Source organism: Merops nubicus, unplaced genomic scaffold (genome assembly GCF_000691845.1).
Source record: "Merops nubicus isolate BGI_N331 unplaced genomic scaffold, ASM69184v1 scaffold4391, whole genome shotgun sequence".
Lineage (NCBI taxonomy): Eukaryota > Metazoa > Chordata > Aves > Coraciiformes > Meropidae > Merops > Merops nubicus.
In genome coordinates this window covers 23,801-51,156 of record NW_008588901.1, presented here as the reverse complement: position 1 = coordinate 51,156, position 27,356 = coordinate 23,801, and the positions used below count along the sequence as shown (strand labels likewise).

The following is a 27,356-nucleotide window of genomic DNA, read 5'->3' as shown; positions in this document are numbered from 1 at the left end:
ACAGTACATCAGAAAAGTTGCAAGTGCTATCTTCCTGCTGATCCAACAACTGGGGAAAAGCAAGTTTGTAACAGCAACCAAGGACCCTTAAAGTGCTGTTCATTGTAGGCAATCTCAAAGGACTAACCAATTGCATGTAATCACAGAAGAACAGAGCTGTTAAGTTTATTCTGTTCCTTAAACTGGAATGGTATTCAGATTTTTGACCCTATGGACCCATGGATCTCTGTTTATCCATAAAGCTTCTGATACAACTTCACGTGCTCTATCAAATCTTTTACTAGTAAAAACACTATGAAGGGGTTTTGACATTATCATGAGCCTTTCACATTAAAAAAGGCTTTAACCTAACACAGCTACTCCAGCTAACAGTGATTTTCTCATGTGGCATTAGTTTCCATTTTAGCAAAGCAAAGGGTCTCTACAAGAAGAGAAAAATCAACATCTTTCCTACAGAGGCATCGATTTATCTTTCTAAAGAAACGTTTTTAGAACTCTTAAAAAGCTTTCAGCATCTCCAAGCTAAATACTACTCTACCATCACTGATAAACTGGAGTGTGTGTTTACTTTTAAGAAAAAAAAAACACACAAAAAATGCATAGTGATGGCTGCTTTCCCCAATCTTTTTATTTGTTTGTGTCAAAAACCACATAATAATTCATCTAGAGTTGGAAGATAAGTTAAATAAAGTAGTTCTTCAACAAATACTGAAAAATGATACTGAAAATATAAGGGGTAGAACCAATATGTAACATCAATAAATTAACCTATTACAAAAGCTCCTAGGAAAACAAGCCAAAAAAAAAAAAAAAGTTGTTATACAAATCCTACACTCTCAATAAAATTGAATAGGAATTCAAGAACCTCATTTACAATATGTTAACTTTTACTGTTCATCATCTTGCAGTAGTTTGCAGCTAGTAAGCCTTTTAGGCTTCTTTACTTCAACACAAACATACTGAAATATGTTTGAAGCAGGAAAGCATGTTTTGAATGTGGAGAATGCAGCCAAAACACTATTCATATTTCTCATCACATTTACAAATGTTTTATATACACCATGTTCCTGTTTTAACATTACAGTTCCCTCCTGCACCAAAACTGGCTGGCAGGATAAGTACTGTTACCTTACTGTCCCTTCCCCCTTATCTCCCATTCCCCTTTGAATACTCACTTGCGACCTGTGTGCCTCGTCAGCCTAATCATCAGCTTCCGTGCCTCCTCTGCATTGTCCTTGGTGCCTCTCACAAAGGATACAGGTTTCTGAAGCCCATGTTTCTCCAACAGCTCTGACACGCTGTAAATGAATAGTCAATATTTTGGAATCCTGCACATTTACACAGCTACCTCTGCCGCAGCAGTCTTAAAGCTCTCTCAATATACTGCAAATGCAAACAGTCTCCATAAAGTCAATAACAGTATGGATTAGCCAGAGTAGCATTATTTGCCTAAAAGAAGTTAATGTTGTAAGCTAAAGGCATATCACCAAGAACCTGATGACATGTTTTCACAGCTTTTAGTTTTTGATCGCTCAAAGCAACACGGAGTATCAAGATGAAAACAAAATCCCCCAGTAACCTTCCTCTCCCACCAAAAAAAAAAAAAAAAAAAAAAAACACAACTTTTATTCAAAGGAAAATATCTGTGCCATTTTATAATATTCAAATAGGTAAAACCAACAGCACTAAAACCAAGATCAATATTCTTACTGCTTTCTTGTCATAAAAAGAAAAGTTCTTGGTTATGTGTAGTGACTTCTGTAAGAAACTATGTTACATTATTTATTTTAGAAAAATTAAATACCTAAGAATTTGTTCCAGTTCATCTACTTCATCATGAAGAGCATTAGTTTTATCTGTTTCAGGCCTGCAAAGATATTATACAATTAAAAATATATATTCATACTTCCAGTAATTTCCTCATGCAATTCATATTACATAGATATAAGCAGTTTGAAACACCATCTATCCTTTAGTGACTTTATTTTTATAACATGAATTCACAACTATATGTAACATACATAAAATATTTACAACTAAGTAGCTGAAAACGTTTACCCATATCCTCTTTGTGGAAGACATTCCAAAATATCATAACAGAGAGAGAGCTGGTCATCTCGTTCAGAACTATAAATACATTCCAATGCAGTAATCATAAGCTGGTCTTGATCAGGAATAATTTTTTGCTGACACTAACAAGAAAAGAAAGCACATTATTTTTGGTTTTCTGTTTTGAATTCAACCATTAAGTTTCTTCTGAATATAAAAATGTGTACTCCAAGTAAATAAATTTTAGTTGTGATTAGAATGTCTCTTGCTAACAGCTTAGTGAAGTACCTGTCGAAGTTACAGCCTGAAACATAACTAAGCTACTTCCCTGTTCTGCAGACACTGGGAAGAGAAGTGGTACACCCTCATACCCTTTCTGAATATGAGAGGTGGAACAGGTGCAGGGCAGAGGAAGGCACCAGCTGCAAATGCTCATCAGCATTATTTAATGTATACAACAGTACCAACATCCATAAAACAGCCATGGATTTCCTTTCCTGGTTAATTTCTGTCCATATGCACAGAACATTCAAATGCAAAAATGTGATTATGTGCCCTGGAATAAATATTTAAACCCTGGAAGTAGCATGAAATCTTCACATGGAAGGTAACTTCCACCCATACTCATTGAACTCTTGGCTCCATCCTGATAAGCCCCATTTCATTCTTTACATTTGCTGTAGAAAGGAGAGGGAGTGGAATAACTTTAAATCTGCTGTTTGTAAAATTCCTCAGGGGGAAAAAAAAAAAAAAAAAGTCTAGTGAGATCATGATACTCATATACATTTTTCAAAAATCCAATATGCCAGGAATTTATTTCAAAACTGATTTCTGTTCTATTAAATCGAGATCATAATTACATTAATTTGACAATCTCATCAACAGTTTAGTTGCATGACAACTTACGCTATAATACTTTTAAAATAAGTTTTTTTTAAAACAGATCCTGTTTTTTTATAACAGATCCTGTTTTTTTATAACAGATCCTTAGGCCAAGAAGAAGGGAAAGATCAGAGGGAAGATCTGATTTAAAAGATGAATAAACTGTATTTATGAATTCACCTTTTCAGGACGAGAATTTCCAAAAAAATCAGCAGAATCATCAGGGCTCTATACTTACAGTCGGTTTTGAATTCTGAAATATCTTCAGAGGTAGAGTCAGGTCTTCCTTTGCTAATGTTACTAAATATTCCTTAAAAAGTGAATTTGCAAGACCAGGCGACCGATTTTCACAGCGGTGCAGAAAAGGGATCATCCACTGATAAACATTCTTCACGTATTTTTCATCAGAGGACTAGAAAGTGCAATGAGTTAGAGAGAGGGAGAAAAAGTTCAGCTCCATGTCTAAAACAAAGAAGAAAACCAAAAACCAAACAGAACGAATTTTGATCAATATAACTCAAACAGTATGACAAAACCCATGACAAAACCAACAGTTGAAGCCTGTCATTCACCACTGCTGCATATATCAATCCATCATGAAATCCTGAAACAATCCATCATCTTTGTGCTACCCAATGGCTTGGGGGAACCAGGCAGTACAGGAGTAAAGCCTGTTACATGGGGAGAGCCTGTCTGTCTTCCTCCTGTAGGTTCAGAATGAGTGAAAGATGGGCATACATGGACAAAAAGACATACATGGACAAAATGACTAACAGGTCTTCGAAAAAGAGTGAGCCATTTTTATTTATTTGTTTTAAAGAGAAGAAAAAAACACCACCACAATGGGGAACAGTAAAACTGTTGAGTTTTTGTTGAATTAAAGATGCAGATTCTTCAGAAAAATGTCAGCCACTAACAGTGGCTGACATTTTTCCCACCTGGAGTACTGCATCCAGTTCTGGAGCCCTCATTACAAGAGGGATTTGGACCTCCTTGAACGTGTCCAGAGAAGGGCCACGAGAATGATCCAAAGGCTGGAGCAGCTCTCTTAGGAGGACTAACTGGGAGAGTTGGGGCTGTTCAGTCTGGAGAAGAGAAGGCTCCGAGGTGACCTTATTGTGGCCTTCCAGTATCTTAGGGGGGCCTACAAGAAAGCTGGGGAGGGACTTTTTAGGATATCGAGTAACGACAGGACTAGAGGGAATGGGGCAAAGCTGGAAGTGGGCAGATTCAGGCTGGGTGTGAGGAAGAAGTTCTTCCCCATGAGAGTGGTGAGACCCTGGAATGGGTTGCCCAGGGTGGTGGGTGAGGCCCCATCCCTGGGGGTCTTTAAGGCCAGGCTGGATGCGGCTCTGGGCAGCCTGATCTAGTGGGAGGCGTCCCTGCTCATGGCAGAGGGGTTGGAACTGGGGGATCCTTGTGGTCCCTTCCAACCCTGACAGATCCTGATCCGCTTTAGCAGAGGACTTGGTAGTGTTGGCTTAATGGTTGGACTTGATGGCCTTAAAGGTCTCTTCCAACCTAAAGGATTCTATGACTCTATAGTATCTTTATATAGACAGGATTCAGGGTTACCTGAATTACTGGAAGTCTAGATATATTTACTGATTTATTAAAAATACTCACATTCTTCATCAACAGTCTCAGCTTCTCAATGTCTTTCATCTCGACAAGTTCCTTCAAAGTTAATGTTCGATCGCCATCAGTCTCATAAACTATAGTCTCAAGGGTGATCAGATTGTCACAGAGCACCTGCAGACCAGGAATATTCCTTTCCATGCCAAGACGAACAAGGGACAGAGCACAGTCCACCTGAAAAATAGTAAAAACCATCTGCTATACAACTGTTTGCAAAAAAATAACTAAGTCAAATCTGTGTGCTACTTGTGTGTCTATTTTTCCCTGTTACTTTTGCTTAATAGGCAGTTCTTAATTTTCCAGAATTTTTTCTGGACTATATAAAACTGAAAAGAAAAATCCATTTACAAAGACCAAACAAAATGCTTAATCTTAGTGGATGATTCATGATAGTTTTTGACTCAGATGCATCCTATTGACGCACATAAATTAAGCAAACACTACTTCTGGAGATCACACACAGAGACACATCGTGTCATCTCACTACAAGGAATACGAAGGATTGATTTAAACCAAGATAATCATTTAACTGACTCAATTTATGCATATGTCTGCATGTAACTTCACTTTTCTAGCTGACCATGAATTAACCATTTTAACTGTTTCATTTTATTTCACAGAAGATGATGACAGTCTTTTTCCCTGGTGACTGAAAATACCTTTATATGAAAGACCGTGTTTCAATTTCTAAGAACACAATTTTGGCTATACATACTCAGTGAGGCAGACCTAAGTCTGGAAGAATAAAATGCAATTCCATGTAGTACATTAGTAATTTAATTGATCCCTGGAAGTTGCTTTTATTTCCATACCTACTGAGATGCTGTTAAGATCACAAGGAACTATGATTACAGAGCCCTGGAGGATGCAAACTCAAAGAATAAAAAGATCTTGCCCATCAGAACTAGCTCCTAATGCTAGCCAACCTCCTTTTCATGCAGCTAAATTGGCTTGAGAAGCAATAAAATACTGGAGCACATCAGTGATGGGCTCTATTCTTACTTCCAATGCTTATCTTCATGACAGAGACCTTCACACATTCTTAAAATATGAAGAGAATAAAGCAAAAGTAAGCTGCATGGTAGTCCCACAGACACAATAAACCTGCCAGGAAGCAATGATGACAGTACTACATATTGGCATATGCCAGTGACACATGCAACTGCCACACATGGATATATATAGCAGCATATCTGCACCATGTGACAGATAATAAAACGTTTCCCAATACCCTGTGCACAACACTCCCTTCCTTAATTACAGACATAAAACATAATGGTAAACATTTTTCATGGACTACAAAATTGCTACTGTCTGCTAAGACAAGCTGACTGAAAGGGAATCTACCAGCTTCCTATTCATTCCTGTGGATCAGTTATTTGGCTGAGCAAACTTAAGTACATCTCAAAAGAAAAAACAAATACCTGAAAAGCAGTAACGAAGATTGAGACAGTGTATATTACTGTTAATACACCTCAGGACAGGAGGCTGTTGCAGAGGGCTGATCAGCCTGAGTCAGCCCCTGCCATCTCCTCTCTGCTGCTCTCACCTGCATGGCGTACTTCTCAATTTCCTGTGCTCTGCTCAAGTACCAATCAGTTACCAGCTCCACTGAAAGGTCAGTCGTCCTGTACTTCACTAGCTCAGGTTGTGTTTCATACAGAAATTCTCCTTCATCTTGTAAAGATGGCTCAACAATCATCCTTTAAGGAAAGAAAAAAAAAAAAGTTTAAATGCATATTTGCTTGCATTTTTTTCACATCAATATTTTTCCAAAAACTTCTGATTGTTCTGAAAGACAATGATACAGTCAACCTACTATTACACCAATAATTTAACGAGACTCAAATGTCAATCACAGCAAGTGGCAATTTTTATCAGCAAAGTAACTAGTAAGGGACCCTAAACATGAGATAGATCATGAAAGAAAAAAAACTCTCCACTAAAGACACAGGTAAACCCAACCTCTGCTTTCCATCTGGTTCCTCACACAATGAAGGGCACTTTTGTGATCCATTAATGTTGCTATGGTAACACCATGGCTGACAAGTAGCAGTGCAGAAGGAAAAATAAATCAGATTTCCAACAGTAACCTCCCCCGGGCTCATGTGCATTTGAGAAGTTACTTGACACAATCACACTGAACACAATGCTGCAGCATGCCACAGTGTTTGCCCAGTCAGACTCCCTAAAGAAAGCTGAAAACAGAAGTTAGAGTGCACAAAAATAAGAAGTGAGTCTTACTGTATATTTCCCACATTTTAAGAACTAGTAAATAAAATATTTATCTGAAATGTACGTAAATGAAAAAACAACTTTTTGCCTTTTCTATACCCTTACCTACATTCTGCTTTCTCACACCAGTCTTCTTCACGATGTTTCTGCTCATTCCAAGGAAGAATCTTCAGTGTCCCCTGCCTGTAACTGGTATAACAGAAAAGGAAAGCTTTACACAATTTTTTTTTCCTTAAAATTGTGATGGCATTCAAATAATGGAACACAAAACATATGCAGTATTTCAGTGAATTCATACTAAGTATGCCATTTAATTATTGTATCAATTCTTTTGAGATTTCTTATTTCTTAATGCAGCTTTACAAGTGTGGTTTTGCCTGTATGTTATATCTAAAACACATTCTGCCTATACCACTAAGAATCCACTAAAAATATTAATAAATTAATTTTCTTACTGACCATACCTTTAGAAAAAAAAGGAAAAAAAAAAGGAAAAAAAAAAGGGAAAAAAAAAAAAACAGGAAAAGAAAATACTATGTGGCTTTAAAAATTTTTACCACTTCACAGTAAACATTCTAATTTCATAAGCTGCCATAGAAAACTGAAATTAGTAAAAGCCTCTGATTACCACAGCTTAAAAAGAAAAAAAAAAAAATATTACAGAGTTCCTCAAATATTAGCACAAGTCCTTATACTGGAACAAAACAAGATATGTCCTGCTGTAATGATCTTCTCAATTAAGTTTCATGTGGTTTTCTGACTACAAACTTGTACAGTGAACATTCTCTAAATATTGAGGTTGAAAAACAAAACCTGTTTAAGATGCAGACTAAAGAATACCACTGTTTAAGCAGCATAAAATCCTGTCAAGCTATTCACAGCATAAACTAAGGTGGAAGAGAAGAGCCATATAGTTTATGGCATTTGTAGAAATAAGAAAAACCATGTACAAAGTAAAGACATTAAAGTTTCATGATACTAGAGCACTAAGCTATTTTGAATTTCCTTTTTTCCTGACCCCAAAAACAAACAGCAATTGCAATAATACACTGAAAATCCCTGCTTAAAAGTTAACAACTGACAACCTTCTCATCCCTTGAAAGGCAGCACTGTAACTCAGTGACTTAAAAAGAAACACAAAGAAATCAACTTCACCATACAGTAAGAGTCAAAAGAGCAAACTAAAAATCAGTAACTCCATGCTGTTTAGCAACAGCCATTAAACATATTAATAAAGCAAGGCACGTCCATACCACCTGCTCTGGCCTGCACACATACACCTCTCACCCAGGTCAGCCACCCCTCCTTTCACTTCTCTACACACTAGCAAATAATATCCTGTGGTTTATTACAGTAATTCCAACCCTCCAAATGAAGCACGCAGTAGAAATGCAGCAGTAAGTCCGCAGAGATAGATTTGCAGGCTACAAAAGCAAGAAGAAAGGAGGAGAGAAGATGGAAAGCTGCCAGTTCCAGTGTCTCAGCTATGGTAATATCTGCATTCCGTTCCAGTTCATTAGACAAAACACTCCACAATTGTCTTTACCATTAGGTACCACGTAGTAATGTCACTAAAAAATAATTAATAAAAAACTACTAGTTAACATTTATGGTATAAGCACCAGGAATAAAGTCACCTTCTGATTTTAGAAAGGTTCATCATCAGGCTGTGTATTTGGATGATTTGGTGAAGAGGGGGGTGTTATTTTTAAAGTTTTAGATAACATAATTCACAATTAATTTTAAATATTAATTTTTTAAACTGGGTTCATAAAATCAATTAATACAGTCATATTTCAAACATCAAACATGAGAATGTTATGATGGAAGGCTTAGTTTGTAATGAAAAGGTTCCCTTTATCAGCTGAAATGCCAAATAACAGAAAAGCCAAAGTGTGACTCCCTTCCAAAGCATAAAATCTTAACAGCACAAGAAGGTCTTCAGGTTATAATCAATAATGCTTTCCTTTCCTGTGTGCTATTGAACATAAAATTGGACAAAATTTTATTGCCCAAGACAATTTCTTTTCCTAGTAAAATGTTTCCATTCACTTCCCAGTAGGCTTAAGAAGATATTTCAGGGGGGATTGGTTGGTTATTTTTTGTGGGGGTTTGTTTTGGTTGGTTGGTTTTTTTTTCAGGGGAAGTGAGTGTCTTCATTTGGTTAATATTAACACATCTTATGGGGCAAAAAAATAAAAGGGAAAACAACAGCTTTTTACATTAGTGGACAGACAAAGGTTTCATCTTACAAGCTGTTTCACATCAAGTCTGCAAAATTGTAGCAGAAATACTATATGAAAGAAGTAAGAGACTTTCAGGCAACAAATCCAATTTCACATCACAGATAGCTTTTTATTCCAACATTAGCTACACACTTCAGTATCTTAACTAGTGTTCTGCCTCCAAGAATTGAAACACTAACATTTTTTTATTGTATTAACAACAACAACAAAACTCTTAGCTACACTACAGGCCTGTACGACTTTAACGCTGGGTTTACTGTCAGACTTGATGATCCAGTCTTTTCCAACCAAAATGATTCTAAGCTTCTACATCAAATCAAATAATTTTAACAATCTTTCATTCGTTCAAACATCAGAGGTAAAAAGAGACTCAGCTGGTGGCAAGGATCAGCTGGCAGTGGAAGTTCTCAGAGGAGCCTAAAGGCTTGGACAGTTCCAGAAGCTGAAGAATCACAGTCAAGCTAAGAGGGCAAGATGTGGTGTGAGTGCTCCTTCCCTTGGACTCTTTTCTATAGCTCCACTATGAACAGCATGAATAGTACTAAAGTCATCCCCTGTCTGCAAGTCTCTCTCTCACCTCATTATTAAGATAACATATTGGTTGAGTCACCATCCCTGGAGGTATTTAGAAGTTGTGTATATGTGGTACTTAGAGACATGGTTTAGTAATGGACTTGGCAGTGTTAAGTTTACCATTGGACTTGAGGATCTTAAGGGTCTTTTTCAACCTGAATTATTCTATGATTCTATTAAAGAGAACACAACCTGTGCCCCTACCCTTCTACTCCAAATTCTGGTTTTTGCATGAGTCTCTAAAATACCTGACTGCTGGGGGAGCCATTTACTTGTCACATTACAAGTAAACAATTATATCAAGAGCCATTAGGAAACAGCAGCAGAAACTATTATTGTATTTACTCTAAAAGGAAATTCCTGTTCCAAGTAGTAACTTGCAGTCCACTCACAACTCTATCAAGTAAGAGCATCCCATCTGAATCAGTCTTTCCATACAACGTGAGAGCCTCAGGAGAGACTTTTGGAAAAGCTGCTTTGGTTTGGCTGCTCTTTCACTGTTGTCAATGAAAGAAAGAAGCCATGCAAAACAGTAAGAAAGGAGGTGTGCACATTTAATGGATATTTAAACTTCAAGATTTTCCTCTTTTGGCTAACTTATTAAAAGAGAAAATCACAAGAAAGAAGCAAGAACAGCAGAAGTTTAGAACACAAATTTAAAGCCAGCCTTGCATTAACATGGGATCTGCAGGACAATGAACGAAGACATTCTAAAATTCATACACACTTCTAATACTGCTATCCCTCAGTATGACACCTGAAGAAAACAAACAAAAAAATCTCTATGGATCCAAGCCTATACTGCTAAATACTACATTGAGCGCATTCTTCTTAATTAAGCTGCCACATTCTGCATAGAATCATAGAATCTTTTAGGCTTGCAAGTTACTTTCTAGAATTTCAGCTCCAGTTAAATTGTTTCTTAACAGATTCAGTAGCACAAAAAGCTTATGATTAAAGTTGGCAAAACTTGCAATTTTTCTTAACTGACCTGAAAATGAGGATGAATTATATGTTTCTTCCTTCCAATTATTTTTAACATAGTTGAGCCATTTTCCTGACCCTCAAACAATTATTAGAAGCTAAACAGTTTCATTTTTATGCAAGCAAGAGTTATCCACTCAGCCTAAAATCAAAAGTTACTAAAAAACACTCGTTTTTGCAGATTGATGGAATCACCTGTCTGGCCCTTCTCCCCAGCTCATTCCAGAAAATAATCTCTATTTCTGTCTCCACATCCAAAAGTAGGTATTTTCTTCCCTAGTCCTTAAACAGGAATTATTTTGGCTTTAAAAATATTCTCCCCAAGAAAGATTTAATTTGAATTCAAGTTCCCAGACTTTGCTCTCTTTAACGGTTGCTTTGCTTCCATTTTTCCCCTCACCTCCAAAATCCATCAAGTGAGGAAGCAATGTGCAACTCTGCCTCCCTCTGCCTACCTTCAGTGGAGTACAATAGAAATAAAGTTGAAAAGTACAAAGACAAGCAATGTAAGTGTGTGATCATCCCTTGTGTAAAAGCCAGAGCAGACTGACGAATCCTAGAAGAAAGAAAACAACCACTATGCTAAGACTGATGTAAAGCTGTTCATTTTTTTGTTTCATTTAAGCAGGAAATGACAATTCACTGTTTTTACTTCCTACAACACTGTAAGCACTGATGAGACTAGCACGGCCTCATTTAAAACAAACAACAGCAGATACTGTCTTACACCATATGCAGCTAAGCTGTTAACTACTTGCTGCATGACACAGAAGATAAAACACTGTGTATTTGGGTTAAAAAACAGAATTATGGGAGTAAAGTGTCATGGAAGTCTCCTAAAACATCTAGTTCAGAAACATTTGAGCCACATATTGTAGACACACAAACATGCGCTGCAATGTGGTTGCCTGGACCTATTTTTTTCCTTGGTAACTGCTGTTGGCCATTTCCCTTCTAGGCAAACCACCAAGACCAATCTCATGTTTCAGCACAAGATTTTGCAGGAATGAAACCTACAGATATCCAGACACATCTGTTGAAAAAGTACTATAAACATACTTCAAAAGTTTTTTTCATAAAGGGCCTATTAACAGACCTCACCATGAAATACTAAAGAGAAGACTTTGATTTATGGGAAAGAATTGTCATGCAGTGAAATCTTGACCAGAAAACATCTGCTCCATCTTTTTTTCCCCTTCTCACAGCAGAAGTTAAATACTCTATGTAAATACTCTATGAATCAGGCCTACGGATAAGCCACGGAAAATTCTTTTTAAAGTATTTTCTGCTCTGGCTCAACTTGCTATTTTTCAGGTTTGTCATAGGAGTGAGTAAATTGAGAGAGGTCAATTCACCAAGAGTCAAGCAGCACTCAGTAACTACCTCCTCTAAATATTCAAAGAAAACACTATCAAAAAAAAGACACAGATGCTGATTTCTACCAGGATGAGATTCTGCAATTATGGAAAGTCGCTCTTAACAGATCTGTCTTACTAAATTCTTAAAGAAAACCCAGCAAAAACCACACCACTCAGAGCTGACTGCTAACTTCATTCACCTTCACATCAATGCTAATAAAAATAAGTAACTCCCCCCTCCCTGTTACATTACTTCATGCAACTGTTCTTACCTTCTCTCCTCATTTTGATGAGAAAACTCTTTGTATTTGGATTCAAACACCAGGACTGGAATAAGCCAGTCTCAACACTAGCGAAGTACAGCAGTACCCTGTACCCGAATCCTTTATAATGCCAAAGAAATTAATGAAATCTTATATTTATCACAAAGTTTCTTTCCTTAACTGATACCTATGTTTTAGCACAGGTATTTATTTTCTTCAAATTTCTATTATCAGTAACTGCTGTGACTCATGCAGAAACAGAGAGCAAGAAAACTTTGGAAAAGTAGATGTTAAAATGGAAGCAAGTCAGCTGAGAAAGATTTCAGGCACCAAAATATAGTTTGCAGTCCAGAAACTCAAGAACATAAATGCAGATGAGAAGAAAAAGACATGCAGACATGAATACATGACATGCAAAAATGTAGGGCTTCCATGTTTCTACCACTCTCTTGTTCACAACACGTGCAGCAATTCCAGTTGAACTGGGGCACATCTGAACCACTGTGTATGCCCTGCACCCAGTCAGTAAGTCTAACTGGGCTGGAAGTGGTGAAACCAACCTGCACAGGTAGCTTGCTCTATGTGCGACATACACTCCATGCTACTGCCTCCAGAAGTCACCAGTCTCTCTACTTATGCTACACAACTTTGCAGAATTCTTCTAGAAACCGAAATCACAGAGGTCAGCAATATGTGCAGGTTAAGTCTGTACCACTATCTGGTACTCACCCAAAATTGCAGATATGGGGACAGACCACTGACAGTCACTAAGGTGGCCTTCTTTTCCAGTGAAAAGAAGCTATCAACTGTGCCACACTATAATTTGCTACACATATATTAGTGTGGGGATTTTATTATTTTTTTTTTTTCCTGAGCCACTGCTTCTCTCCCAACCCTTTGCCCTTCTCTCTTCCTCTCAACTGTGGAATAAATATGATTTGAGCCCAGTAAATTGACAGATTACAGAAGTATTCAACTCTCTTTCTTCAAAAAGAGCAGACTTTTCCTGTACTGCTCTTTTCACTCTGTTTATGTAGGCTTGGCAAATCATCCCATTCTTTTCTTTGACAAAAGCGGCCCATGCTATTGTAGCTTCCCTATCCTACCAACTGCATTTATTCAAACCTGCAGATTATTTTTCTCTCCAAGGACAAGCCTTCAAAAGAGGAAGGTCTAATTCATTTTTAAGGTCACAATCCAATTCTTTCTATTACCAATGGCAACGATGTGGGGTTTTTTCCTTCGAGCATTTCATACAGTAGGCCTGGCTTTGAGACTCATCTAGTTGAGCATTAGAATTTTTTTTTCTGTGAGCATTGAAGCCACAATCCAAAGCAAAAGGCAATTCACCACAACACATCCATGAAACAATACCTTCTTCCTGAAGGAAATGAGCATTTTTAAGAGATTTTTCTAAAAATATTATGGGAGTATATGAATCTTTGCTTTTGCCTTTTTTGGTGTTTTTTTAAAGTCATGTCTCCTTGTCTGAAGGAACGTTATAAACACTGATTCTGCATTTGAAAGCTTGTGTGTTACACACATCAATAGTTCTGAACGTAACGTATTTAGGTAAGACACCAAGTATTGATCTGCTAGAGGTGAGAAAGCTATATATGAAAGATACTGAACTATAAAACAAGGCCATTTCCATCAAATGGTTTTGCTATCCACTCAAGATATTTTTTTAAGAATGTGCCTTATTCCAATTTAATTACATTTATTTTTAAAATTATCAGATTTATGTTTTGTCATAAAAGGCATATAAAATCCTGAGCCCTGAAATATTCTTTTCCCTGACACTTTTTCTGCTGACACTTCTACACTTGCCAGAACTTATGGTTTTCATATTTTACTGTAGGTACAATCAAAATAATTTTAGACTTCACATTCAAATTAGCACTTCCATAATCCCACTACATGCAGATACAGAGTCATCAGAAGTAGGCTACTTGAAATAAAACTAGCTCCTCCATGCTGAGCACACGAAGCTCTCTCAGCCTTCAGGTGCTCCAGATCCCAATCACCTTGGTGGTCCTCTGCTCAGCTTGCTCTAGTTTAGTCAAGCCTTTCCTGTACTGGGGGCCACCATTCTAGGTGCAGGTGAACAACTGCATTAATCTGATGGCTCAGTTTCCTGGCTGGACTTCTCTTCATGCAGGACAGCTTGCTGCTGGCCTTCCCTGCTGGCTCAGGTCTTGTTTGTTCCCAGCAGGACTTCCAGGTCCTTTTCAGCAAAGCTGCTTCCCAGTTAGGCTGGCTACAGCTTTTACAGTTGCACGTGTTTCTTGAGTTACAGAACAGGACTTTGCATTTGTCCTTCTTGAACTCCCTGAAGCTCTTGCTGGCCCATTCCTCCAGCTTGTCTAGGTCCCCTCTGAACAACAGCTTGTCTCTGGTATATCAGTTCCTGCAAAACTCACCTCCTTCCTTGGTGACAGCTCATGTTCTCCATGGCTCCCTTATAGCTTCAAGCTCATTCTCCTCCTCAAAAACTCCTCACAACTAATACCTATGGTACCTTTGACAGCTCACTTGCAGCAGCAGCCTTCTGGCTGCAGTGAGCTGCTCCTACTGCTTTCCCAGATGCCCACATAACAGTTTGCAGGAGAGCTTCTTTTCCTCTAAATCACTGCTTTAACTTTTGTATGGACCACAAGGTCCTTCCCTGCTCCTACCATGCAGGAATTCAAGTGCTATCATTAATCTTTCTCTCAAAAGTTACTTTTTCTACTTCCTAGCAGAAGGTAAGATCTGAGTTGGTTTTTTTTCATCAAACATATCCTTGAGATAGCAAGCTACATTGATCCCTCTACCTCTAAACTGTTTTTCTTTTTTCCCTTAGAGCAAAGAAAAAGAAGTGCATATGAAACTTATGTCCTTCTTGTTTATCTCACTGTAGCACTATACAAAGTGAATTCAAACAAACAAAAGGAACTTACCATGGGATTAATTCTTTTAACATGAATACTTCTGAACTACACTAAAACCAAAAAAGCACTTAAGCTTCAGAAGTGAAGAAGAAAAACTAATACAAAAAAAAATGAGTACTATGTATTAGACAGTTCTGCAGACATTCAGTCATCAAACCCATTTACATACACATGCCAAGAAGACACTGCAATAGCTCTATCCAAACTGCAATGCCAGAGGCAACAACTAAAAACCTAGTTCATTAGAAGATATCATTATGGAAAGGCAAAGTTAACTGCTTATGAACCTCTTAGTTTAACTGTGTAGTATTTATCTATTTGTAGACCAGAGTCAACTACATGCAGATTTTCAGGTTTTAAAAGCTTCACTAAGTTTTTAGAAGACATTTCCATTCCCACTTCAGTTTACCAGGCAAATGGAGTTCGCCCACAACTCTACAGTAAAAATTCACTTTAAGCCATGCCTGAAAACCAATATTGGAGGAAGTTAAGGTGTAAAAAAGCAGAAACATAAAAAGTTTCTGTCTTAGAGGGAAGATTTTTACTACTAACATGCAACATAGGCAAATCTATGCCTGTTGAGGGCACCACACATCTGGACTTCTGAACTTCTGCAAGTTCAAAATGTGAACCATAATGTTGCAAAATAAGAGTTAAATGTTGTTAAAAGAATAAGAAAATAAAAAATAAATCCTCTAGTTATGTATTACTAAGGTGATCAATGGGGCCAAGTCCAACTGGAGACCTGTAACTAGCTTCTCAGCAAGTTGATGACACGAAGCTGGGAGGTTTGGCTGACACACCTGAAGGCTGTGTGGCCATTCAGTGAGATTTGGACAGACTGGAGAGCTGGGCCAAGAGGAACCTAATGAGGTTCAACAAAAACAAGTGCAGAGTCCTGCACCTGGGGAGGAGCAATAAATTGCACCAGTACAGGTTAGGAGGAGATCTGCTAGAGAGCAGCTCTGTGGAGAGGGACCTTGGAGTCCTGGTGGACAATAAGTTGTCCATGGGACAGCAGTGTGCCCTTGTGACCAGGAAGGACAATGGAATCCTGGGCTGCATTAAGAAAAGTGTATCCAGCAGAACAAGGGAGGTCCTGCTGCCCCTCTACTCTGCCCTGGTGAGAGCTCACCTGGAGTATTGTGTCCAGTTCTGGGCTCCCCATTTCAAGAAGGACAGAGATCTACTCGAGAGAGTCCAGCAAGGGCTACGAGGATGACTGGGGGACTGGAACACCTGCTGTATGAGGAAAGGCTGAGAGACCTGACTCAGAATTCCTCTCAAGTCCAGGAGTTGTTGAGCTCACATAACTCGCAGTCCTCTTCAAGAGTCTCATGAATACATAAATTCTTTGCTCAGACATTACAAACCTTTCCTAAACAGTTCTGAGAGCAGCCCCTAATGATCCTAAGCTACAAAACATATGTCAAAAATGAGAAACAGAAGAGTATCTACCACCTGAGACTTTTTACAATCAGACAGAGGAAAAAATATGTATATATTTCCTAACAACCTGGCTCAGAAGGCAGGGGAAAAAAAAAAAAAAAGTTCTTCTACCTTTTTTTTCCCCCCCATTTGTTATGCCTACTCCTCCTTGACTGACAAGACCTTAAAAATTTTGTGATACTGGCCTCTAAATGCCATCCTAACATAAATGCTATGTGCCAGTACCAACAAAAACAACTGCTTTATGTTTAGAGAATGCACTAGCAAAACAAGCCTTTCTTTCACTAGGTACTTAGAATTTACTATCCACAGCTGAACTGGAAGCCGCAGACAAAAGGAAATGGCCATTATAATGAAACCTCCACAAAACATTTCTCATAGGTAATGAAATTCTTCAGGTATAGGACTTCTGTGCACTTTCCTGTTGTTGGTGGTGTACAGCAAGAGTTTCCATGCTTTTGCCTCAGCAATAGCTAGAGGTGCCCATTTGTCCCACCTCACTTCTTAAACGCACAAACAAGGTAGCACCTACTATGCGATCCCAAGTATTTCCCCAGCCAGATTCACCTATAGATGGAAGAACTAAGAGAAGACAGAGCCATGTCATGCATTTCCAGAAGGACAGGTGTCACCTCAGAGAGCTCCACCTGGGAACCAACACTCTTATCATTTAAAGTGCTCCATACACAGAGACACAATATGGTCAGTTCCCGGTTGTACGTCAACCTACACACCAAGGGCTGTTCTGGAATACCTAGAAGACAAACTACATTATTTTTAATCTCCACCAAAATCTGTTCTGCCTCCACTGTTCAGCAAGAGGTCTGAGCTGCAGGTGGCCAAGCAGCAAAGGCATCAACAAGGTATGAACAAGGCATTCTTCACACAAAGCTACCAGGGCAAGCTGAACTTTTTAACATAGGCACTATCATGAAGCTGCTCAATGTTAGTGGTCTCATCACATGCACCACAGCAACCAATTACCCTACTGGCATCTCTTGGTACAGACAGTTATGGCCTTGAATTCTCACAACAACAATGAGCTAAAAGAAAATACAGGAAATATCTGTCTTTTTTACAGCTGAAAGCAGAAAGTCTTTCTGATATCCAGCATACATCCCATTTCATAACTGCAACAGTGTGAAATTTAAAAAAGAAATCCTAAGTAATTTCCTGACTCTGAATCCTTCCTAAGATTTGTCTAGAGTCAAAGTTCACAATGACAGGTTGAATCATTCTCACCCCTTATCCCAAAGACTCCTCTAAATACAAGCTGCATAAGCTGAAAAGACACAAAGTCATAATGCTGCAGACATTTTTTTTTCTCTACCAATTACAACACTGAGGTTTATATTTTTTCAATGTTTTCCTTTTATTCAAAAAGTTTACTAATTACAGGCAGTACTTGGAACTTTCTAATATTATGCAAGAATTAAATCGTTTTGTAAATTGTATCATAAACTTGTTCCATCAGTTAATTTAAGGCAAATTATGTCTACATATTGTGCTCTATCAAGAAATAAACCAGATAGAACACTCATTTACACTGGATTTTGTAACAACAATGTGTCTACAGAACGCCAGTCATTCTATTCATACTAATAGCCCCTTTAAAAAACTAAATGCTAGAACTAAAAGGCCCAATTAACTCACAACGACCAGGAACTTCAGTTCTCTTTGATTCACATGAAACAAGAATGCCATCAGATGAACCAATTTGGACTGTGGGGCAGACCCAACCGATTTTAAAAAAAAAAACCAAAAAAAAACCCCTCTTTAAATTAATAATAAAATGTTACTTTGTATAACTTAAGTCTAATTGATTAGTATATTATTCTCATTAATACAAATTTAATTCTGTTGAGTTTTAGGGAGTGCATTTAGCAATACTATTTGAGTAATCAGTTTTGTAACAGGGCAATTTTTAGGAAAAGGTTAGATCAAATATAGTTTGTTTGGTGTTTTTTTTTTTTTTGAAGTATATGGGATTTGTATATATAGGATTAGCTCTCATCCCTATATTGTAGTTGCCCAAAGACAAACATTTCAAAAGATATACAGTATTATCTGTTCTGCAACCAGGAAAAAAAAAAAAAAAAAAAAAAGAAAAAAGCATGAACCTGCACATACCTCATCCTGGCACTGGAAAGTTTTCTCTGCCATGGGAATTAAAGGTTCAAACTATATACCTCCATTTTTCAACAGCAGACAAAACTAACTTCTTAAACCATAACTTAACATCTTTACCAGTAGATCACTACTGAAATACTCTATTTTAACTGTTATTTTGCCTTTTTAGCATATAAGCCAGTTTCTTAAACCAACCACAAGAACAAAATAAAAAAACAAAACCAAGAACAAAAAACCCTTCAGAAAGAAAGGGAACCTGCTTGTGAACGCCAACAAAATATCATAACCCCATTTAAGATGACCCTTCTTTCCTCCCTTTCACATTACAAAATCTTACAAAAACAAAAGAGAAAAATTGGAATGTGTTTTCCCAGTATTATAAACACTGCAATAGTTTCTCTTCGTGGCCCTAACCGTTACCTTAAAACAACTGTTTTCACACCATAACTAAATAACTGTGTTCTTAATGCTTCCAACACTATAAAAAGAGTATTTGTAATTATTAGATATCATGAAATAAAGATTAACTTCTGCTCACAGAGGACAAAAGTGATAATGTTACAAGCTAGGAAAACTGTCAAGAGAATAACTTGATTAATTAAAAAACCCTCCTCTATGTGGACAACTATCCAAAACTCTGAAGTGAAAAACTTAACTATAATGCTGGAAGACTACCAAAAAAATTCTATTAGCTACTCCAAAAACTATCCCTCTGAAGGAAGGCTTCAAAGTCCTATTGTAAAATATTAAATAATGAAATCTCCCCAGTTCTCTACGGGCATTGAACAATATGCTTCAAAATTAATTTCATAATTGAAGTCTTTGAAAGAAACACTCTAGAAGCAAAAAAATATTTTAAGTAAGACACAAAACATTATGATGATGTTCAGGCAGACTCTCTTAAGAAAATTAATATGAAAATGACAATAAATTAGTATTTTATGCTGAAACGAAAGAGTAGGAATGTCAGCTCTTAATTCTACCTTAGCAGACTGCATAAAAATCAGTCACAAAATGATTAATGACTTTGAAGTTACTGACTGCTTAAGTGTTAAATTAATTTCAAAACAAATGCAGAAAAGGGGTAATGGCTTTCAACTAAATGAGGGTAGTTTTAAATTAGATACAAGGAACGCAATTTTTACAATGGGAGTGATAACACTGGCACAGGTTGCCCAGAGAGGCGGTAGATGCCCCACCTCTGGAAACATTCAAGGTCAGGTTGCAAGGGCCTCTGAGCAACCTGATCTAGTTAGATGTTTCTCCTTACTGCAGTGTGGTTAGACTAGCTGAGCCCGCAAGGTCCCTTCCAACCCAAACCATTCTATGATTCTAAAAACAATTGCTTCCAGGGAGCTAAACTTTTGTATTTTTACTTTCATAACACTGGCCGTTATTACAAACTAAATATAGTCTTGGACTTAGACCTGTGAAAATTTGGGTAGTTCCAAGTCAGAAAAGGTCATGCTTCCTCTTATGGGTAATAGAGGCAGGAGAGTCCCTACTTGCCCAATATTAACTGAAAGAAACCAAAATGATTTCATAAATAGCACAAAGTAAAGCAGAAAAAGAAGACTGGTCAAGTACAGAAGAACAAAGCTGCTATCTTGATTCCAGGTAATAACCAACAGCAGATTGTCATATATGGAAACAAATGATCTAAGTATTAACCTAAAAACCCTCTTTTTTTAGCTAATACGCATCTATGTATCCTTACCAAGCTTCAGGCAACAAGAAAGCGTATTCGTGCGGTGAAGTAGTCTCTGGAAAATTGGAGAGAATTGCTTGTCTGTGTGGAAGTAAAGCTGATCCATGGAATGTGAACAGAATTTCCAGGGCTCTGACATTGCTTTCCTAAAGAACAAAACATTAAGTTACAGAACTAGCCTACGACTGATTTAGACTAAAAATAATAAATGTTAGCTTAGGTCATGTGACAAACATTCAATTGCAAACATTTCTTTAACAATGAAAAAAAAAAAATTAGTTCAGGGTCACAGCATTTATTTATTTACAATCTACGTCCACCTGTTAAATACTCACTGAGATTCAGCTAAATTCAAAGGGGAGAAAAAAAAAAGCTCTTAAGTGCAAACAGCAATACCAAAACAAAAATACATTTTTGTAAAATAAATATTAATACCCGAGCATAAGTTCTTGCTGAAAGTACAATATTCTGATTTCTGAACTTCTTGAAGAATTCACCATCATAGTGCTGTTCAGCTGCATGAGGTCCTCCCAGGATTTCCTTTAAAAAATAAAACTTTTTCAAAACCTTTTAAAAGATTAGGTTTTATTCAAGATTTACAAAAAACCTCTATGTTTCTTTCTCTTGGGATGAGTAAGTATACTTAGAGTAAGATATATGTGAAAAATTCGGCTGCTTGTTTTCATTTGTTTCAAAAGACAGATGCACTTTTGATTGATAAGCTAAGACAATTCTCTGTCTTATTTTAATTAGGGTTTAGACAACATTAATTACAAAGAGATATGGTAAAAGTCATTACATGACTAGTCCCAACTGCAAAGTTAAAATTAAAAATCCAGGCAAGACACTGTTCGACATTCCAGTAACTTTCACTTCCATAAGCTCATGGAAGAAAAGATTCATTAGAGAATCCAAATAGAACTTGCTAATTGGACTGACAGAGTGAAATAATAGTAATCCTGCATGAACGCTACACGCCATGTCGTTGCATAACTTACTTCCCTGTAGACAGAGTACATTCAAGCAGGCTTCTGCCCACCTATACCTCTGAAAACTAGAATCTGACCATTTGCAACAGTAAAGCAGGAGAAACATGGTAGTTTGAACAGAAAACAGCTTACCTACCTCAAGTGAGAGACTGCAGCAGTTCAAAAAGACTGTAAACATTAACACTAACATACATAATAAAAAATTATATGATGAGGTGACAAAAGAGTTACAGAAATACCTATGCAATGAGAACTGAAAAGGACTGTAGCCAATGAACAAGGTTTCTCACCTCATACGTCTCAAGGCGATCAAGGTAACTTAAGAGCTTCAGCCTGCTACGGCAGAGTTCTTTTTGTTCCAGTGTCAGCCTGTGTTTAAAACAGGAATTTTCATATTTGCAATTGATATCGTACATCATGCTCATAGGAAGACAATGGTTACACACTTTAATGACTCAAGATCAGGCTAGATGAGGCTCTGAGTAGCTTGATCTAGTCAGAGATGTCCCTGCTTATGGCAGGGGGCTTGGACTAGATGACCTTTGGAGGTCCCTTCCAGCCCAGACATTCTATGATTCTATATATCAAGAAATTACATAAACCAACAACTCTGACCCAATAAAACACAAATTAAAATTTAAACCACCTTCCTATTAGGAATAACAAATGAGAGCAATAACATTCTTGCAGCTGATAACAATAAACCTGTAACCCTAACAAAACGTGGCCTAACATTTTATTTACTTTGAGAAGCTGACTGATGATAGCAGTTCTTGACGTTTCTTGGACTCTTTTTCCCTTCTTGTATCCACTTCTTCATCTGGTGACAAAAAATCTTCATAGGGCATTTCAATGTCCACCTCCCCTGGTAAGATAAATCTGAAAGACAAAATCAACAATGTAATCAATGTCAATTAAAAAAAAATAAAAACTACAATCACCAACAAAGAGATAACGATGAACTAATTTTTGAAACTACAATCACCAACAAAGAGATAACGAACTAATTTTTGAGTAAACATACTAACAGCTTTCTGTTTATGTCTTGACTAAAAATGTAAACTTTTATAGAAAAAGATAATACTGAGCTTTGCAGTTACAAAGCAGCAACTCATCACAAGCCAGCAAGAGGCATCACCTCTTATTTCTACTCCCTTCCTATAACAACCCAAAAAATCCAAACCACCAACTACACAACTATAATGGTTAATAAGTTTCTAAATTCCACAGGCAGCACTGGGATTGGCAGCATTCAATGGTAACAGATGACTGCACAAAGAAAGAATAGCCTCTCCTATTTCTACCACCAGAAACTGAATACTAAAGAGAACACATCTAATACATGTCTCTGCATGTACTTCCCCACCAACCCACTGGGTTTTGCTTTTTCCCCACCTGAACAAAAGAATACAATTACAACAATTAAGACACACAACAAAATGCATTTATAGGGGTAGCTGCAGTTTCCAGAAAAGGCAACAGAAACAGATTCTCATGGGAAAACAGTGAAAGGAGAGACTCTCCATGAAGGAAAAGGCATTCAGAGAAGAAAGAAAATGTAGTACAAAAGCAATTGTTTTACCTTTTACAAAGGTAAAGTGAGAACAGGTACCTTGTGGACATTTTCAGAATACTCTGATTCAAAGCATTACCTTTTTTTTGTCCTGTAAAAGCTTAACATTTTCATTACTTGTTGATAAAAAATGAAAAATTACTAAATTATTAGAAAAATAGTTCATACACCATTTTCTAAAAAGAAAACAATTTTTTTAAAAAATATATTCTTCCCAAACCTGCCACCATCTTCTCCTTTTCCTATGGCCACAAGTGCCTCCAAGTCTGTGCCTTTCAAGCCGTACTGAAGCAGCTTCTTAGCAGCATCCACATTCTCTGGAACTCTTTCCAAGCACTCATGAAGAACCCATGCACGCTTCTTAATTTTGCTCTGTCCAAGAACAAGAGCATAGACACAATGTTAGATTTTTCAACGGAAAGCAATGAAACCAAAGAGATAAAAATATTTGAATGTGTTTCTTCCACTTTACACTTAAGAAAATGCCAAGTTAATCTGATGATTATGTGAACCAACAAAGGAGGTGAGAATGCCAAAACCACAGCTCCCTCAGAGTATATGTTGCAGAAGAAGACAGCAATGCCAAGTGATTTAGCAGCACTTTCACAACAACTGGAACAGAAGTTATTATTTGTATTCCCTAATTAAAAACACCCCTCCTTACACTAAATGATATGTGATGGTTTAGAGCTAAAATGTAGTTTTTATAAACCAAGTGTACTTCACAAGAACACTGGAGTTACTTTCAGTATCAACCTCTTCAAATGCTAGTAGTATTCTGTTACAGAAAAGACATGCCAGGATCACAAAACACTATTTGTCTTATCTGCTGATCTTCAATTGAGGTTACATAGCACACAGAGAATGGTTACTTGTAAAACTCTTATTTTAACATTCAATTAATATCCAAGTTAAAAACTCTAAAGTTAAGTAATATTTTTCTTGATCTCTTGGAGGACATTACCCTATAGCAGCATTAGGTTGTGCAGCTTTGACAAACACTTCTCTGCTGCATTTGAAGTCTTTCTTCCAAGCTAAAAATGCCCACATTGGATTCTACTGAAAAAGCTCCAGTTATAGGTACTAGAGTTCACTATAAATTTAGTTATTCATACTTCACTCTATAGCTATAGATACCAACTTCACCTTCCTATTTAATTTTCTAAGATACTCGGAAGTCATTTCAATGCTTTGTATTTCCAATTATTATTCTTCATTTCATTATATTATATATATTCTTATTATCAATATATTCTTATATTTCAATTACATTCTTCATTTATGGGCAACGATGAAATTAGAAGATACTTGAAAACAAAGATTTCCATTAACTTCCAAAGTCTCCAGACCAGGCGTTCAGTTAAATTAACAGGATCGCTTTCTTCCAAACGACATGAAATGGAATTTGCAGGACAGCTTTCCAAACTGCCACCAATTTATGTCACATAAATAAGAACAAAATGGAGAATTCAATTTCTGTGAAGGTAAGACTGTCTTTCTGGTGAAAGAGCCTAGAAGCCGTAAAAAAACCAAACCCACCAAGTAGTCTTGAATTGAGGCGACGTTAACAGCTGACTTTCTCCACTGTCTTTGATACACAAGATCAGAATCAAGGCCATACGTTTGAGCTAAAGACAAAGCTTCCCCATATTCTTCGTTGTCAATCTAAAAAGCAAACACATAAAAATGAAATTAATCTGCTTTCCATAATAAACAATGATTAATTCTGTGTCTTGAAGCAGGCAGAGGAATAATTACTGTAGTATGCTTAAGCAGGTAGGAAAAAGAATGGCTCAAGATATAAATGAGTAAGACCAAGATCTGATGGACATGACTAAAAAATCAGAGAGGTTTCCTGAAGAAAAAGAAGCATTATTTAGGTAATTGTTATGACATTAGCACTCCCTGGAAACTCTTAACAGCTACAGAGTAGGCTAGTTTCCCATCTGAACAATTGAAATGGCCAAGACAAAGTACCACCTAGAACAGTTTTATAAATGAAGTATCTGATCAGTAGGAGTGAGTTACAGGCCTAATTTGCACGTATTCCTGAAAAAAAACAAAAACAAACAAACAAAAAAAAAAAAAAAAAAACACCCAAGTAAACCTACATTTACATCAGGGTATAAGTTAAACCATTCCCTAGCCAGTAACAAGCTAAACTAATTTTATTCAATATATTTGCCAGGTCTTTCATCATTAGTAAACACTCACATGAGTACACTTTCAAGCTTGGCCAAGCTAATGATGAAGTGTCTCCTCAGTGACCTATAAACACCATCTCACTTGTATTATTATAACGCTAGTTTTAAATGATCCCTTCAATTAAGCAACACAGTACACAGCCAGCAGAGAGGTGCTCAGAAAGAACTATGTGCCTAAAAGCCTTCCACTAATACAGCAAGAACTAGAAAGAAAAAGTTCTTGCTAAAGAAAGCTAAGATAAATAGGACCTTCCCTTCTGAACTTACTTTTCTCTGGTACAGCTCCTCTGGAGTCGTGGATCTCAGACTGACAAGGCGGAAATTCTTTGCAATAGTACGTGGGCGTTTCCGTGGAGGAGCAAATCGTTCCATTTCTGTCACAAAATACAGGCCTTGCTTCAGGTAGCTGAAGTATCTGTCCTTGGAAGTTTCATCATCTGAGTCCGACTCCTCTTCTCCCTCATCTTCATCACCAGGCCTGCTCTCCAGGCGTAATCTTTTTGGAACCAGTTTTATCTCGCACTGCGCAGAAAATACGAATACGAAGCGTTCACCTAACTCACCTCTGCTAGACTGATGAGAATCAAGTACATTGCTTCCAGTCCTTCAAATTTCAGAATCAACATCCTTCCTCCCCTTCTCCTTTAAACCTTTAATTTCTCAGCTTGCTTAACATGCTCCACAAAATCTGACTGTGTTTATCTCTTACATCTGAGGCTTCATCCCTTACCTACTGAAGCAGGAGTGAAGGCTTCTCTAATAGGAACCTCCTATTATAGTAAACCTCCTACACCACCACCCCAGACAGGACAAAACTATGGAGACATGTTCACACCCCATTACCTAGTTTACTGCATCATACAGCATTTTTTTTCAACTATTAGCTATTCAAAACAAGTTCTTCTGTTCAATGCGAATGTAATCCTTAGACTGTAATATGCCAGTCACTGGCTGAATCTTATTTCCAGGAAAATAGACTTTTCCAAAAACAATGCATACCCAAGCTTGCATGAGATATTCTGATAATTATTACTTTAAACTTTTGTTTAAAATGTTTAAGACCTATATACAGTGTAAGCCTTAGGAAAGGGTAATTTCCTTAGTTCCAAAGGCAATTTCTGGTTCCATACCTTCATTATGTACTACTCCTCCTTAGAATCCTACTAAAACTGAACAAAAAATATCTCTCTTACATGGATTTGTCTTTTATAAATGTGTTCTCCATTTCCTTTAAACATAATCCCTCTGCAAGAAGCATCTGTTTCAAAATGGGAGAGGGATGCTTGCAGCATTCTTCAACTGCATTAACATACAAAACAGTGAAAAATATTCAACACAAACTGTTTCCTGCAGCAAGATTCCTCTCATTCAGACTCAGCCTTATAGAGTTTTGCACTCACCAGAAATTATTTCCCAATCAAGTTTTTATTAAGACAGTTAAGTTACAACCAGTTCAGAATTTCCCTGAAATACCTGTCTAGAGATAAGGAAACCTTTTTTCTTTTCATAATAATACCTTTTTTCAATCACACCACACATACAATACCCTTAGTACTGTATATACCTAATTATACCCTTTATACCCTTTTGTACCATATACAAAAGCAAACTGTTCTAACGCATTCCAAAAATGTATCTGCCTGTGCACATTCCTCACCTCCAGACTTAGAAATCCTCCATCATGAGCTGAAGTGACCTGAGGAGAACTCTCAAACCATTCACATGACTTCCCCAGCAAGTTTCTTAACGTCTTGACTGATGACACAGTCAATGCACCAGAGCAGCGAGCCAGAATGACAGAATTATCTGCCCACCAATTTACATCTATCAATGGGTAATAGAATTCTTTATCTAAAACAAATAAAAATGCACCATACAAAGAAAGATAAATTTAAACATCAGATAAGAACAGAATTGACTTGAATTAAGAGATTTCATCTGATGGCCTAATTTAAAATACATTTATTAGTGAACCAAGGATGCATATCCAATAAGTTTCTATTTTAGATCAATTATATTTTACTAAATCAGTTCTGCACTAAATAAAGCTGTTGAGGAGAAAAAAAAAAAAATCACTTAATTGTCGATGTAATTATTTTTTAATGTCATTTGGAAATAAAAAAATCACAGTAAACAGATTTA

At 37.1% G+C, this 27,356-nt stretch overlaps 1 protein-coding gene across 1 annotated transcript in view; it reads right to left on the bottom strand.

Moving 5' to 3' along the window:
- The window catches only part of NBAS (neuroblastoma amplified sequence), a gene marked incomplete at both ends in the record, with an annotated part of 123,217 nt that overhangs the window by 74,241 nt on the left and 21,620 nt on the right, over nt 1-27,356 (bottom strand). The window contains 15 exons of the mRNA XM_008949395.1: nt 1,176-1,298; nt 1,805-1,867; nt 2,059-2,192; nt 3,170-3,343; nt 4,558-4,743; nt 6,119-6,272; nt 6,910-6,993; nt 20,458-20,594; nt 20,884-20,988; nt 21,728-21,806; nt 22,182-22,316; nt 23,231-23,382; nt 24,550-24,675; nt 25,482-25,736; nt 26,872-27,065. Coding sequence (XP_008947643.1) covers nt 1,176-1,298; nt 1,805-1,867; nt 2,059-2,192; nt 3,170-3,343; nt 4,558-4,743; nt 6,119-6,272; nt 6,910-6,993; nt 20,458-20,594; nt 20,884-20,988; nt 21,728-21,806; nt 22,182-22,316; nt 23,231-23,382; nt 24,550-24,675; nt 25,482-25,736; nt 26,872-27,065 — 2,101 coding nt within the window. The remainder of the gene's footprint in view (nt 1-1,175; nt 1,299-1,804; nt 1,868-2,058; nt 2,193-3,169; nt 3,344-4,557; nt 4,744-6,118; nt 6,273-6,909; nt 6,994-20,457; nt 20,595-20,883; nt 20,989-21,727; nt 21,807-22,181; nt 22,317-23,230; nt 23,383-24,549; nt 24,676-25,481; nt 25,737-26,871; nt 27,066-27,356) is intronic.